General features: G+C 43.3%; 1 protein-coding gene across 1 annotated transcript in view; it reads right to left on the bottom strand.

The window, feature by feature from the left end:
- Positions 1-5,512: 5,512 nt before the first annotated feature.
- The window catches only part of LOC122540042 (sodium-dependent glucose transporter 1-like), a 27,067-nt gene continuing 15,944 nt past the window's right edge, over positions 5,513-16,635 (bottom strand). The window contains exons 3-5 of the mRNA XM_043675371.1: positions 15,723-15,727; positions 6,462-6,466; positions 5,513-5,531 (exon numbers count right to left, since the gene is read on the bottom strand). Of these exons, the coding sequence (XP_043531306.1) occupies positions 5,513-5,531; positions 6,462-6,466; positions 15,723-15,727 (29 nt within the window). The remainder of the gene's footprint in view (positions 5,532-6,461; positions 6,467-15,722; positions 15,728-16,635) is intronic.

Genomic DNA, 16,635 nt, shown 5'->3' with positions numbered 1-16,635 from the left:
GGGAGTGATCACACTACATCCCCTGGTGAGCCAATGCCTTTCCTGAGGGAGTGATCACACTACATCCCCTGGTGAGCCAATGCCTTTCCTGAGGGAGCGATCACACTACATCCCCTGGTGAGCCAATGCCTTTCCTGAGGGAGTGATCACACTACATCCCCTGGTGAGCCAATGCCTTTCCTGAGGGAGTGATCACACTACATCCCCTGGTGAGCCAATGCCTTTCCTGAGGGAGTGATCACACTACATCCCCTGGTGAGCCAATGCCCTTCCCGAGGGAGTGATCATGCTATGTCCCCTGGTGAGCCAATGCCTTTCCTGAGGGAGTGATCACACTACATCCCCTGGTGAGCCAATGCCCTTCCCGAGGGAGTGATCATGCTATGTCCCCTGGTGAGCCAATGCCTTTCCTGAGGGAGTGATCACACTACATCCCCTGGTGAGCCAATGCCCTTCCCGAGGGAGTGATCATGCTATGTCCCCTGGTGAGCCAATGCCTTTCCTGAGGGAGTGATCACACTACATCCCCTGGTGAGCCAATGCCTTTCCTGAGGGAGCGATCACACTACATCCCCTGGTGAGCCAATGCCCTTCCCGAGGGAGTGATCATGCTATGTCCCCTGGTGAGCCAATGCCTTTCCTGAGGGAGCGATCACACCAGATTATATGGGAATGTAAACAGTCTCCCATGGACTGGTTTACTCTTTGCCATAAAGTTAACGGGATTGTAAAACAACTGTTTGGTATCTATTTTTAAATAAAAGAAAATGGTGAAACACGAAACAGCAGAAGAAGACAACAAACCAATAACTCTGGTATCCTTTGTTTTCAGAGAAACTCAGTGATCAAAGTCAGTAGATTAATTTTTGTTTGCAATTGGTTTCCAGTTGGCTTAAAGGCAAAGCTAATTTCTAACTTTGCAGCAATTCTATAATCCCCGGGTTAATAAATCAATAGGCATCAAAGAAATGACACACTGTACTTTTGCAGATAAAATATTTGCAGGAAAGCAATTCTGTGTGCCAACTCAGTGTTAACCATCCTCAGGACTGGCATGGAACCCAGTCTCATTTATTGACTGTATTAATCTCTGCTTCATTGTTTGTGCAAGATGCTGAACTAAACCTCATTTGTAGGTAAGTGTCAGCTATCGTTAGCTTCATGAGTGTTTGTCACCCAGCTTTCATTGAGAGGCTTCTGACAGTTTCCTCTGTGAGGGGTGTTTGTGATAAAAACTGGAAAAATTTGTCATTCTTGGCACAGTGGAGGGGAGGGTTACCTCACATTCGATGTGTTAGCACCATCATAAACACAGCTCGACAATTTTCTCACTTACTTCAGGAGAAACCAGAAAATCTTTTGAATACAGATGATGAGCTGAAGAAATCTCCCTACTAATTGTCGGCACTGAGTAGTCTCCAGCTGAGTAAAACGCAGCTCACTTTAGATTGCAGCTCTTTTCACTTTATACTAGTAATGTTTAATAATGGCAAAATTATCTGAATACCAACCACAATCATGCTGCATCGTACAATCTTACATTTCTACACAGTGAAAGCTATTTCTGACTGAACTTGCCCATTTGTGGGGAATTATTGGTCATTGTACAGACTTACAGCTTGTTTTGTGCTATGGGCCCATGCCCATTTGGAACTGAGTTGAGCCTGTCAGCAGAGAGAGGAAACTTCTTTCCAGTTCCAGCTAGCTGAATATAAATGAAAGTGCTCGAGCTGAAGGATATTGTTCTCATTGAGTGGGTCACCTAGTCCGACTTAGATTCAATTGAAGTTACATTTTCCCAGTCCTTGTAAGGCTCCACGCCCACACAAGACTCAACAAAATCACTAAGTGGAGCCTGTGATTGGAATCGAGGCCTTTACTAGAGACATGTTCCAAGCAAAATCACCACCTTGCTCCCAACGGAAAAGCACCAAATATGGCATCTCTTTGCTTTGTGTATAAATCAAGTGCCCATGATTTTGGCTGCTGCTTTTATATCTCTCCTGTCATTCCTTTTGAATTTGAAGCAAATAAAATTTGGGACAGCTGTCAAACAGGCTGCCAGTTTTCTAATACCCTTTTTATATGATCGTGAGAAGGAGCTATCAGTGTCAATGACTTTTGTCTTTGATTTATAGCTTGCTATTATTAAAACTAAATCAGAGGGAATACAATTACAACCTTGTTTTGGTAGGTACAGAACCGCTCTGACAAAGAGTTGGATTTTAACCAGTCAGAAGCCAGGAATCAGCAATATCTGCACATCCTGATTCGATCCTTTGGGGAGAAAGATTACTCTTTGGGATTTCCACAGCCGTGCCCTTTTAATTGGCTTGAAGATGGGTTCCTTGTGCAATAAAGGGTGACAAAAAGGCTCATGAGGCTGGAAGGTAAAGTGTAGGTCTTCGAGTTTGAGAGGAACAGGAGGAGCTGAGTCACTTGAAGTGTGATTTGATACAGAGGCTCCCTCTCACCAACATTGTTAAAATGGAGGATTTGAGCTACAGGGAGAGGCTGAGTAGGCTGGGGTTGTTTTCTCTGGAGCGTCAGAGGTTGAGGAGTGACCTTATAGAGGTTTATAAAATCATGAAGGCCATGGATTAGATAAATAGACAAGGTCTTTTCCCTGGGGTGGGCACTGGTTTAGGGCGAGAGGAGAAAGATATAAAAGGGACCTAAGGGGCAATGTTTTCATGCAAAGGGTGGTGCATATATGGAATGAGTTGCCAGAGGAAGTGGTGGAGACACTGGTACAATTACAGCATTTAAAAGGCATCTGGATGGGTATATGAATAGGAAGAGTTTCAAGGGATATGAGCCAGGTGCTGGCAAATAGGACTAGATTAGGTTTGGATATCTGGTCAGCATGGGTGAATTGGACCGAAGAGTCTGTTTCCGTGCTGCAGAACTCTATGACTCTAAATAGGCAGGCTGCACCGTTACTATGTGTGCCTGTGAGAATGTGGGCAGATGGTGAGGGTTGTGGGAGTTGGGTCTCGGAGCTGGAGATTGACTGGGAAAGTCCCAGTTGTTCCTTTGTGAGTTTGAGCTGTTGATATCCTAATTGATTACCCACTCCAGAGGACTGGTCATGAGGCATTGTCCAGGCCAGAATCTCCTTGGGAGTATCACCTGCACTGGGAACAGTGTCGAGAATCTGGTACACCAGCTATTGCCAATATTACAGGCCCTATCTTTTCCAACTTCAGAACAGATTTTTTTTTTGAATTCTGCTGCATGCTGTGGCAATCACTGGCCGGAGCAGTATTTATTGTCCCTTTCCTAATTACCCTTGAGAAAGCAGTGAGCTGGCATCATGAATCACAAGTAATGTAAATACACCCAGAGTGCTGTTAGGGAGGGAGTTTAAGGAATTTGACGCCCTGATGCTGAAGGAGTGGCGATATACTTCTAACTAGGATGGTGAGAGGTTGGAAGCTTGCAAGTGGTGGTGTTCGCATATACTTACTCTCCTCGTTCTTTGAAATGGTAGGGCATGAGGTTTGGAAGGTAGAGCCGTGGGACTCCTGGTACGTTGCTATAGCACAGAAACATGCCATTTGGCCCAACAAATCCACACCAACCTTCCAAAGAGCATCCCACCCAGACCCATTCCCCTGACTGATGCACCTAACCTACACATCCCTGAACACCATGGGCAATTTAACATGGCCAATTCACCTAACCTACACCTTGTTGGACTATGGGAGGAAACCCACGCAGACACGAGGAGAATGTGCAAACTCTATACAGACAGTCACCTGAGGCTGGGCTTGAACCTGGGTCTCTGGTACTGTGAGGCAGCAGTACTAACCACTGAGCCACCGTGCTGCCCCTATATCTGAAGCATTACAACTAGTATTGAATATTGTGTAATCATTGGCAAACATTCCTAGTTCTATAGTTATGATGGAGGAAAGGTCATTGATGAAGCAACTGATGATGGTTGGGCTTAGGACACTTATCCTGCGGAACTCCTGCAGAGTTGTCCTGGAACTGAGAGGACTGACTTCCACCAACCAAAAATCACCTTTTCTGCTGTGTATGACATCAAAAAATAGTGAGGTTTCTCCTGTTTCTCCCATTCTGCCTCTGATTCCTGACTCTACCTTGAGTTCTGAAGTGAGGTCATATTGAACTCAAAGCATGAACTCTGTTTCTCTCTCAGATGCTGCCAGACTCCATGAGTTTTTTCTGGCATTTTCTGTGTTTGTTTCCCATTTACAACAGTTTTATTAGGAGTCCTTGGTGCCACATTCAGCCAAATGCTGCCTTGAGCTCAAGGGCAGTCATTCTCATTTGCCCCCAGAGTTCAAACGTTTTTGTCCAATTTTGAACCAAACCTGTAATCAAGGAGTTGAGTGGATCAGGTGGAACAAGAGAGGAAAAAAAGACAAATTTAGTATCAGATATTGGTAAGTGTTATCACCCACTGGGGTAGTGCATTGTAAATTGAGACCTGCCATTCCTGGAGTCATACCAAATGTTAAAGATTTTTGTTTAAGGTAGACACATGACCTCAATTAACATGACTTTCAAACCAAAGTTGATAGATGACATGAACCAGGTTTTATTTACATAAAAATCATTATTGTTTATTATAAGTAACTTCACTATAATTACAAGAGAGCAGATCGATACCACTGGCATATAACACTACTGTAGTAATTATAATGAAGTTAGCCAGGTGGACAACATAGAATATAAGTTCCCTGATTGGGGCTGTTAATCAGGCAGCCCTGGTTGACAGATATAAACAGGAGTGTCAGAAGGTCAGCTCACTCCCAGAGCTGACCCTGAGGAAGTCAGTGTGAAGGACTCTCCATGTGTAAGTAAGTAGTAAGTTGGTGATGGGATACCAACCTCTGTGGAGTTATCTTAGTGGTGACGTGAGAAAAGCAGGCTCCTGAAGAAATTCACTCGCAACAGTGGTCTTTGAATTGGGGAAAGCATTTCTAGCACAGTGCCATTATTTGGGAAGCTTGAATCATTCAGACACTGGGCCCAGTATGTGGAAAGAATTGATTATTTTTTTCAAGGCAAATGACATTGGGGCAGATGTAAAGTACCGAGTAATTCTCCTGACAGCTTGTGGACCTGTAGCTTTTTTGATTATTAGGAGCTGATCTTTCCCTGAGGCACCAGATACAAAAACCTTTAAAAAATTGATGGATTTATTTAAGGAATATTAGGCTCTGTAAGCCTCCTCTAATTCTGAGATGCTTTCAGTTGTACTTGGTATTTAGAGAACCAGGGAAATTTGGAATAGGATTTTTGACTAGGTTAAGACGACTAGCAGAGGCATGTGACTTTGGTTTAATCCTTAATAAGATTTTAAGAGACCATTTGGCATGTGTGATTAATAATGTAACCATGCAAAAGTGCCTATTACCTGGAGCCCAACTGGACTTCAAACAGGCACTTATACAAAGGGACCTGGGGATTCTGTTACATAATTCTTTGAAATTGGTGTTACATGTAGACAGGGTAGTTAAGAAGGCATTTAGGAAGCTTACATTCGTTGCTCAGACCTTTGAGAATAGGAGTTGAGACATAATGTTGAGATTGCATAGGACATTGGTGAGACCTCTACTGGAGTACAGTGTCCAGTTAACAGGATATTATTAAGGTGGAGACGATTCAGAAAAGATTTACCAGATGTTGCTGAGTGAAGGGTTTGAGTTTGAAGATAGACTGAGACGTGTTTCACCAGAGCATAGGAGGTTGAGGGGTGACCTTATTGTGGTCTATAATATCATGAGCGACATAGGGAAGGTGAATGGTAGGTTCTTTTCCCTAGGGTGGGGGATTTCAAGACCAGGGCGGATATTTTTAAGGTGAGAGGAGAAAGATTTTAAAAAGACATGATGAGCAACGTTTTTACACAGAGAGTGGTTCGTGTGTGGAATGAACTTCCAGAGAGCCATAGGGAAAGGCTGAATAGGCTGAGGCTATTTTCCCTGGAATGTCGGAGGCTGAGAGGTGACCTTTTAGAGGTTTATAAAATCATGAGGGACATGGATAGGATGAATAATCAAGGTCTTTTCCCTGGGGTCAGGGAATCCATAACTAGAGGGCATTGGCTTAAGGTGAGAGGGGAAAGATTTAAAAGGGACCTGAGGGACTACATTTTCACACACAGGGTAGTACATGTATGGAATGAGCTGCCAGAGGAAGTGGTGGAGGTTAGTCCAATACAACATTTAAAAGGCATCTGGATGGGTCTATGAACAAGAAGGGTTTGGAGAGGTATGGGCCAAGTGCTGGCAAATGGGACTAGATTAATTTAGAAGATCTGGTCATCATGGACAGTCTGGACTGAAGGATCTATGACTATGTCACAAAGGGTGATGTGTATACAGTTACAGCATTCTAAAAGCATTTGGATAAGTTCATGAATAAGAGGGATATGGGCCAAGCGAAGGCAGATAGGATTAGTTTAGTTTGGGATTATGATCAGCATGGACTGTTTGGACCAAAGGGTCTGCTTCCGTGTTGTATGATTCTCTGACTCTATGACTCTACAATTGGCTTTATCAGTGGAAAATGCAGTAAGTGGAGCATATGTGGTCCAGGGTGTTCTGAAGGAAGTAGACTCCTTCACCAGTCTGACTAAGCTTGGAGAACACTTCTTAAGTAAACGCCATTGCATCGCCTCACTTGGGACATATCCTGAACAGAGGGACTCTAGGTCAGCCAAATAATTAAAATTTTCTTCTGTTTCTGGGTTGGCAAGCCATTGTGGTTGCTGCTGGTACGTGAACATGAGACAGCAGAGGAGTCTCACTCAACCTAAATTGAGCAAGAGAACTCATATCAGGAGAGTGCAACCCCTGGTTTGGAACAGATAAACTGCTTAGCAACATCCAAATCAGAACCAATCAAAATAAAAGTCTGGTCAAATGGTCACCTGGTTCTAATGGATTTGGAGATGCCGGTGTTGGACTGGGGTGTAGAAAGTTAAAAATCACACAGCACCAGGTTATAATCCAACAGGTTTAATTGGAAGCACTGGCTTTCGGAGCGCTGCTCCTTCATCAGGTGGTTGAACACCTGGTTCTATGGAGGTTGATATTGGCACATCTGTTTCAGTGATCACAGAACCTGTCATTTATAATTTGCTCTGGACTCCAACTCTTAAATTTGTGCAAGACCTCGGCTAGACTGAAAACCTGTACCAGGGAACCTTTACAGATTAAGGTATAACGTCGGCTCCAGTCTCTTTGAGAAGCAGCTGGTTCAGTTACCATTGATTGTCGCAAAAGAGTCAGACCCAAGCCTGATGGGGTGAAATTAGTTGAGAAAAATTCACCAAGATTGGCTCAAAATTGTTTGATTAGAAAATGGCTACCTGAGTGAAGTCCTTTCAAAACCCAAAGGTTTATCAGGAATGTCCAGAACCTGTCAAAGGAGTCAAGGCCACCTTATGTGTTGACCAGGAAGCAATTCCATGATTCTACAAGGCCTGCCCAGTGCCATTTGCCTTATCTTCAAAAGTAGAGGCAGAAGTCAGGAGGCTGGAAAGTGAAGGAGTTGTCAAGCCAGTCCAGTCTAGCACCGGTCAGACTGACTGAGACCCAATCGGGGATTTTACACAAACGGTAAACTGCAGGTGGATAAATACCCAATTCCTTGCATTGAGGATTTATACATAAACCTGGCAGGGATGCTGTCCTTCGTGAAGCTGGACATGAGCCATGTGTAATTGCAATTGCGGGTAGATGAGGAGTCCCAGAAGTATGCTACAATCAATACCCACAATGCTTTGTACCAATATACAAGACTGCCACTTGGGCTATCATCAGCTTGTGCAATGTTTCAGTGGACGGTGGAGAATATTTTACAAGGACTACCCCAGGTCGCCATTTATCTAGATGATGTCCTAATAATAGGGAAGACCAATAAGGAACACTTAGAGAACTTGGAATTGGTCCTGAGATGTTTTTTCTCAGACAGGTGTATGCCTTAGAAGGGAAAAATGTGTGTTCCAGGCACCCGAGTGATTTTCTGAGTCGACAAGATTGGGTTACACCATTGGAAGGTAAAGTGGGGATGCCCCTGGCTCCCATGACTGTATCAGATTTAGGCTTTCTTTGAGCTGGTTAATTCATAGAATTCCTACAGTATGGAAACAGGCCATTTGACCCAACAAGTTCACACCGACCCCCAGATCCATTCCCCTACCCTATGACATTTCTCATGACATTTACTTAACCTACGCATCCCTGAACTCTACAGGCAATTTAGCATGGCCAATTCACTGAAGAGAAAATGAGGTCTGCAGATGCTGGAGATCAGAGATGGAAATGTGTTGCTGGAGAAGCGCAGCAGGTCAGGCAGCATCTAGGGAACAGGATGCTGCCTGACCTGCTGCGCTTCTCCACAACACATTTCCATCTCAATTCACTGAACCTGCACATCTTTGGAATGTGGGACGAAATATGGTGCAAATGTGCAAACTCCACACAGACAGTCACCTGAGGCTGGAATCGAACCCAAGAATTATTATTGGAAGTTCATCGATAACCTAGCCTCCACCCTGGCACCTTTGCATCAACTCTTGGAAAAGGGTCAGCCTTGGAAATAGTTGTGTAGTCAAGTGAAGATGTGGAGAAACAGCTGTCATCCTCGAAGGTGTTGGCACAGTATGATCCCAACAGAGATCTGGTATTGACATGCAATGCCTCCCCATATGACATCAGCGTATTGTTAGCTCACAGGTGGTGCACTGGAGAGGAACATCCAAAAGCCATATGCACCCAGGACTTTGGCTATCCCCCAGATAGAGAAGGAAGGTTTGGCTGTCATATGGAAGTCCCACCAATATCCTTATAAATATAAATTTGTAATAACTATAGACCACAAACTCTACAAAGCTTACTTAAAGAGGACAAGGCAGTGCCCCCCATAGTTTCGGGTTGAATTCAGTGTGGGCTTTAATACAAATTGTGTATAATTATGGGTTGGAACACTGCCCTGGAGGCCAAGTAGCAAAGTGGATGCTTGACCTGCTTCACACTGACAGTCACGCCACCAATGGAAGAGTCCATAATGGTTTTAAATGTTCTCGACACACTTTCAGTCACAGCTGACAATATCAGACTTTGGATGCAGAATGATCTCATCCTGGCAAAACTGAAACAGCTGGTGGTGATCAGGGAAACCAAAGGACCATCACAACGAGAATTCAGACCTTTTTGGACCTTGAGAGACCAGATCACAGCAAAGGGTAGCATATTATTATGGGGAACAAGAGTGAATGTTCCAAGCAAAGGTCATGACCAGATATTGGCTAAACTCCACCAGGGTCATCCAGGGGTTTCCAAAACATAGATGTTGGTAAGACGTTATGTTTGGTAGCCAGGACTGGATGCAAACATAGCCATGTTGTTGGGGCAGTATCCATAGTGCCAACAAGGACAAAAATTACAGTCAGCAGCTCCCCAACATTCATGGGAATGGCAGGGTAAACCCTGGACTCGGTATAGGAGGAACTACAGAAAAAGAGCCCACGTCCTTGGACTGAGAGGGAGAGGGATGTAGTGATTATAATAAGATCAAACAGATGGACTGCATAGAAAATGAGTTCCCTGATTGGGGCTGTTAATCTGGTCCGATCAGGGATCCCTGGCTGACAGGAGTATCAGGGTGCTGTTCACTCTGAGAGCTGGTTCTGAGGGAGCTGGATCAATGTCAAGTGTAAATAAAAGGTGACTTGGTGATGAGGTATCAGCCTCTGTGGAGTTATTTCAACCAGAAACTAAAAATTCTATTCCCCTCACACACCCAAAACACACACACAGAGCATCTCACAGACAAACATACACACAATTCTGTGCATACAAACATATAAACACGCCCAGACACAAAGATGGAGATGAAGATGGAGGCAGAGCTTCAGCCAGAGCTGGTCCACTCCATTCCTTCCTTTTTCTTTTATTTCTCTTTCACTTCTCTCTTTGTGCTTCATTTCTTTTTTTTCTTTCTTCTCGCCTTAGCGTGGACCCAGGGTGGTGACCTCCCGGCTTGGCACAGGAATCTTTCGGTGGGCTGCAGAGGTCTCTCGACCCAGCATGGCAGCCTCTTGGTGGCCTGTGGCAGTATGTGCAGCAGCGGCAAGACTAGCCAGCTGAAATCTCCCAGAGAGTGAGTGAAGTGGAGGTGAATGGGGCCTCAACATGGCTAAGCACTCAAGAAAGACTATTCAACTTTTAACTTCATTCCTTTATTTTTCTAGTTTCTATTAAGAAGAACTTTAACATTAATGATTACCTTATTTCTTTATTTTTCTACTTATTCTATGAAGGTCTGTAATGTTAACTTTTTAACTTTGCTTCTCTCTTTTACCAAGTTGTACATACGTTTTTCACCTAGGTACCTTTGTACCTTAGACAGTGCCATGTGTGGTGCCATTAGACACGTTTCACTGTACTCCTGTACTTGGGTACAATGAAGTCTAAATCTCAAACACACACATCTATACACACACATGCATCACACAGACACACATTCACACATGCACTCACATACATGTGCGCATGCAAACACATGTATAGACACAAGCACAAACATATATGCACAAACACATACACGCACACACAAGCACAGATACAGACATAAACATAGACACGCATGACATGCACACACAGAGACACACACCCACACACACCTATGCAAACATAAACACACACACACACACAAACCTCCCATTTGTTTGTAAGAAATACAAAGTGACTGATTCACTTTGAAAATGTCTCTGATTTATGGTTTAAAAGTCATAGCTCACAACAATTGCTGTAGGCAAGCAAACCGTTTTTTCAAGTATGAATTGAGTTTTTTTAACTGCAGAGAACAGGCAGCTTCTGCTGAGAACAACTGCACATATTTCTGTGACTTCCTCTCTCTCTCTCTCTGTGTCTGTGTGACAATAACTTGCCTCCAGTTCAAATTTGCTCAGTTAGTTGAGAACCAATTGGCAACACATGTAAACAGCTCCTTTAGGACCAGACCAGCTCAATCAGTATTGCTGCTGCTGAGCCACTCTTGGTGGTCGACATTGAATAGAGTATATTTAGCACCTTCTCCACCTTCAGTGCTTCCACTTAAGTGGTACGCAACATGGTGGAGCACTAATTCATCTGCTAGGGGGTGAGGTGGTGTGGGTGGTACGTGGTAATCAGCAGGAGCTTTCCTTGCTCATGGTTGATGTGATGATACTTCATTATTCAATGTTGAGTAGCCCCAGTGCAGCTCCCTCCCAACTGTATCTCACTGTGCCGTCACCTCTGCTGGGTCTGTCCTGCGAGTGGAACAGACATATCCAGGGATGGTGATAGGAGTGTCTGGGACATTGTCTGTAAGGTATCATTCCGTGAGTGTTACAACATTAGGCTGTTATTTGAATAGCTGTGAGTTAGCCCTCCCAATATTGGCACTAGTTCCCAGCTGTTGGTAAGGAGCATTTAGTAATATTGACAAGGCTGAATTTGCATTGTAACATGTACTTTGTCCAGTTTCCTTTCTTATTTATGGCTTTTTAGTAGCTTTTATTCAATTGAGTGGTTAACTTTCAGGGAGCAGTTAAGAATTAACCACGTTGGTGTGTGTGTCAATTCACATAGAGGTCAGACCAGGTAAGAGTGAGAGATCTTCTGTAAAGGAAGGGGGAACTGAACATGTTTTTCTGACATGGTTGCATTTAGGCTGGATTCATTAATTTAGATTAGATTCCCTGCAGTGCAGAAACAGGCCCTTCGGTCCAACCAGTCCACACCGACCCTCAGAAGAGTAACCCACCCAGACCCATTTCCCTCTGACTAATGCACCTAATACTATGGGCAATTTAGCATGGCCAATTCACCTAACCTGCACGTCTTTGCACTGTGGGAGGAAACTGATGTAGACACTGGGAGAATATGCAAACTCCACACAGACAGTTGCCTGAGGCTGGAATTGAACCTGGGACCCTGGTGCTATGAGGCAGCAGTGCTAGCCACTGAGTCACCATGCCACCCCTCTTTTTTTAAAATTTAAATTCCTCCATCTCTCCATCTGCCATTGTGGGATTTGAACTCAAGTCGCCACCATATTACATAGAAATCTGGTGACAAAACCCATGCAATATTTATTCACAGAGGTTAGGTAATGCTTGACAATTGATGCTTGAGATTTTGTAATTAACATCTAATAAACATATCTTCAAATTAAAATCTACAACCTCAAGGACATTTGAACACCAATTGGCAGAGACCCTCAACACAAAAATTGCTTTATGATTTATTTCACTGCATTGGGGGATTTTTTTTTTGAGATTTTGGACTTCAGAACTTCCTGACGTCAGTAGATGTTATCACCTTTTGTTTTCATAATGTTTGGCTTTTTATAAGGTGGGGAACTCCCTTCTTCCCTTGTCCAGTGATTCAAAAACGTACAAAATCAGTCCCAAAGTTTAAAAAAAAAAGTGACATTGAAATGATTTAAAATCTCAGCTGGTGACAGGCTCTGTCAGAATGCTAGACAAGTTGCTCTTCTGACTTTGCAGAACAGAACACTGGCCTCAGTGGTCAGTGAGATCGATAGTGTTGCACCACGAGCTGCTGCTTCTCCTCAGCTCCGTTGTAATAAAGGATTTGGATGGGGCTCTGTCCCATTGGTAAATGAAACAGGTAACCCCTTCACCATGGAAAGAAGTAATCACTCTCCTGAGTTAACTTTCCTCAAGCGTGGGGCCATTTGTGGCTATAGTTTCATATGGCATGTAAGGGGCATTGTTGGGCATGGTGGAGGTGGTTGAAGAGAACCTATTGTTTTACTGACCTCTAACTTGGTGGCACTCAATTCCCAGATTAGGCCACACTCATCCGAAAGGTTACAGTGGATTGCTAGGCTTGGCAGAGCTGTATCTTATCATAAACACCAACCTCAAATAGGTGAGCATGACCCAAGTATCTGAACAGAAAGTCAATCTATATGTTTCTATACTGTGTATCAGTTTCACTGAATCGTCAGTTTTCACACTGAGCTGAATACTGTGTCACCCGAGGACAGGTTTTATTACAAGGATGTGTCACAATCACTGGGATCATGGCGTATTAGTTATGGCCAACAGACATTCTACACGCCAATTGAGATGTCAGGCCCACTTGAATTTTGATCTCCAACACAACAATGAAATTCCAGTGTGTGACCAGGGCTCATTTAGATTAGATTCCCTATAGTATGGAAACAAGTCCACACCAACCCTCCAAAGAGTAACCCACCCAGACCCATTCCCTACATTGAGCCCTGACTACTGCACCTAACACTATGGGCGATTTAGCTCAGCCAATTCACCTGACCTGTACATCTTTGGACTGTGGGAGGAAACCCACACAGACAAAGGGAAACTCCACAAAGACAGTCACCCAAGGCTGGAACTGAACCCAGGACCCTGGTGCTGTGAGGCAGCAGTGCTAACCACTGAGCCACCATGCCACCCATATGGATCAGCTGTGCCTTTGGGTTCAAATGAACTTTGCATTCTTCAGAGAGAAAGCTTTATTCCACTCTAATATTTGTGTCATTAAAAAGAGGCTGAAGGTTGAAAATACATGTCCTTTTTGAGGTCAGTGTGGCAGTATGTTGAATCTTGGATATATGGTGAGAAAATAAGAAATGATGTATGTAAAAGTTCACTGCTTTTGATGTGCAGCCAAGCCTCCAGAGTCAACTGACAACTTTTTGAATGCAGTTATTGGCCTTTTGACACCAGGCAAAATCAGTTTATATTTTAAACAAATTTTATTTTAATTTTTATTTACTTTAAAAATCTTTTCAAAATTACCATTGTAGAAGCTGACCCAAGCTGACCCCAGTTAGTTGCAAAATCTGTGTAAACTTCCGTGTAGACCACAAAACAGGAACATTTTCATCTCAACTAAAAATATATTTTACATCAGATAATGAATGCTTGATACAAAAGTAATAAATTGTTACAATTAAATGATAGGAGAGTGGGAAGCAAGTAAAATTCCACGAGTAACTGAGGATAACATTCCTATACACATAATAGTGCTGTGGGGACTTAGGTGTCTGTAGTTTTCTTTTTCTCTGCTGGAGACGTCACTGTCTCGCCAAGCCCCCCACCCACCCTTTAAAAGCACGTTCACAATAATGTTTTGTTTACAGAAGTTCGGAGAGGAAAGGTTCAGAAGCGACATCATGTCATGCATGCAATTTACATCATTATGACAGTTGAAAACAAATTCTCTAAGTTTACTAACTGTTTATTCATGAGAGTAGTGTCTTCAACCAATAATTGTGACAGTTTGTTAACATGGTTGATGCATCACTGTGTTTTGCTTAGAGATTACAGAACGAGGAAAGGAATATTTCCATTTGTGCCACACCAAGGAACCACCCATCCCAAAGATTTGAAAATATTAACTATGTGAATTTTGCTTCAATTTTTTTGATATTATCCTGTGTACCTCCATCCCCATTTTCTGAAATTTGCCAAGGGTGTACGGTTCCCCCGGCCTTGGAGAAACACTGGGAAATCTGTTGTCATTGCTCCTCAATCGTTGATTACTCTATGATCCACATCAATGAGCTGAAGAAATTACGCTTGCTCTTATCTAATCTAACTCACCTAATTTTCCAGCCAATACAAAGCCAGACAGGAGATGAGACAAAAACAAAGGAGCAAAGCCAGGTGAAGGGAGTGGGGAAGTGATAGATGGAATCTAACATGAATCAAAAAGCCAGCATATTGGATAAACTAAGAAATTAGAAAGCCAGGTTAACCTTTATTGCATGTAGATGGGAGTATAGGTGTAAGGAGATCCTTGCTGCGATTATAAAGGAATTTGTTAAGAACATGCCTGGAGTTTTAGTTCTCGATCAGTGGCGCTGGAAGAGCACAGCAGTCGGATGCTGCCTGAACTGCTGTGCTCTTCCAGCACCACTGATCCAGAATCTGGTTTCCAGCATCTGCAGTCATTGTTTTTACCTCGGAGTTTTAGTTTCCCTACTTAAGGATGTACCTACCTTAGGGTAAGGATAGGATTAGAGTTTCTTTTTCTTGTTTTCATTCATGGAATGAGGGCTTTACTGGGTAGGTTGCATTTATTAGCCATCCCAGAGGGTAGATCAGAGTCAGCTACATTGCTGCAAGTCTGGAGACACAGACCAGGTAAGGATAACAGTTTTCTTCCCTAAAGGTCATCAGTGAACCAAATGGGGTTTATCCAACCATCTATATTTTACACTCTTAATTCCAGATTGTTATTGAACGTAAATTCCACCATCTGCCTTGACAGGACTTGAACCTGGGTTGCCAGGACATTACCTGGGTCTCTGGATTAATAGTCCAGCGATAATCCCGTAAGGCCTCACCTTCCCTACAAGTCCAGCTTTGACACGCTCCAAAGTTGAAAGCTTTCTGACTCCGGTAATTGGATGGAAGAAATAAAACCAATGAATTGCACTCTTTTGCAGAAAGCAACAGTGAGGTTGCTACCAATCAGAAACTTATTGATGTGGCCAAAGAGATCAGGGCATGGTCTACCTGAGTGTTCTCCTGGTGCTTGTGGCCAATGTGAAAACAAACAGATAGGCCGGTGTTCCTCCTGCTGTGGTGGACCCACCACCAACAACAGTATGGGAGTTGATCCAACACTCATCATTACTTCAGAGACAACCCAAGAGACATTTTATTTTTAAAAAAAAATCACCTGGGAGACATTTCCTTGGGAGACCAACAGAAACACAAAATGTTGTCCCACTGTTAATATCCGTTTTTCCAAGGAGTACATGGACATGTATTTGCCATCAACTAAGTATTATACAACATCTATTGCACATCGTCCTCGTTAACACACGATCTCCCTTTGAGCAAAATTGAAACAGCTTGAATTGGATTTGAATGTACTACTCTCTGAATATGTATTGAATGATTAAATGTTGCTGAAATCCTGTTGCCTTGAACATAGAAGTGTTTTGCAAATACCCGTGGGTCATGTCTGGTTCCAGCGTTAGTACCTTGATGCAGAGCAACTCTTTAGTAGATTAAACAGCCAATTAACATCTGAAGCCACCCCATTATATATCAAGAGAGAAATCATTGCCTGCAGCACTGAGCCAGCTTGGCATGATTCAAATAAACCACAATAACTCCATACAGTCAGGCCCCTCTCATCCAAGTGTTTGCACTGAGGCAGGAGCAGCCATTGTAAGCTAATTGAACAGGAACAAGGTCAGAGGCTTAAAGTGGGACAGTATGAATGGTGGGTAATGGTCCAACTGGTGGAGCAACATACTCCTCTTCCCTCAGCAATCGGAGGAGGATTCGCTTCTGATCTCTCGGCCAATTGTAAATGTGTGTGTTCTGCAGCCATTTGGGTACATGAGCCTGGAATGAAAGGAAAGGTTTACAGTCAGTACGTGGCAAACATAGAATGATGGAAAACAAGACAGTGAAGTGCATAGTATTCATTTACTTTGTTCCAAATGACAATGGACTAAAAACTAAAAACCTCGGGTATCGTACTGACTGTGTGTGTGTGAGAGTGTGTGTGTGTATGAGAGTGTGTGTGTATGAGAGTGTGTGAGTGTGTGAGAGTGTGTGTGTGAGAGTGTGTGTGTGAGAGTGTGTGT

Source organism: Chiloscyllium plagiosum, chromosome 3 (genome assembly GCF_004010195.1).
Source record: "Chiloscyllium plagiosum isolate BGI_BamShark_2017 chromosome 3, ASM401019v2, whole genome shotgun sequence".
Classification (NCBI taxonomy): Eukaryota; Metazoa; Chordata; class Chondrichthyes; order Orectolobiformes; family Hemiscylliidae; genus Chiloscyllium; species Chiloscyllium plagiosum.
Note: the sequence above shows the minus strand (reverse complement) of the source record. Positions and strands in the feature narration are given on the sequence as shown.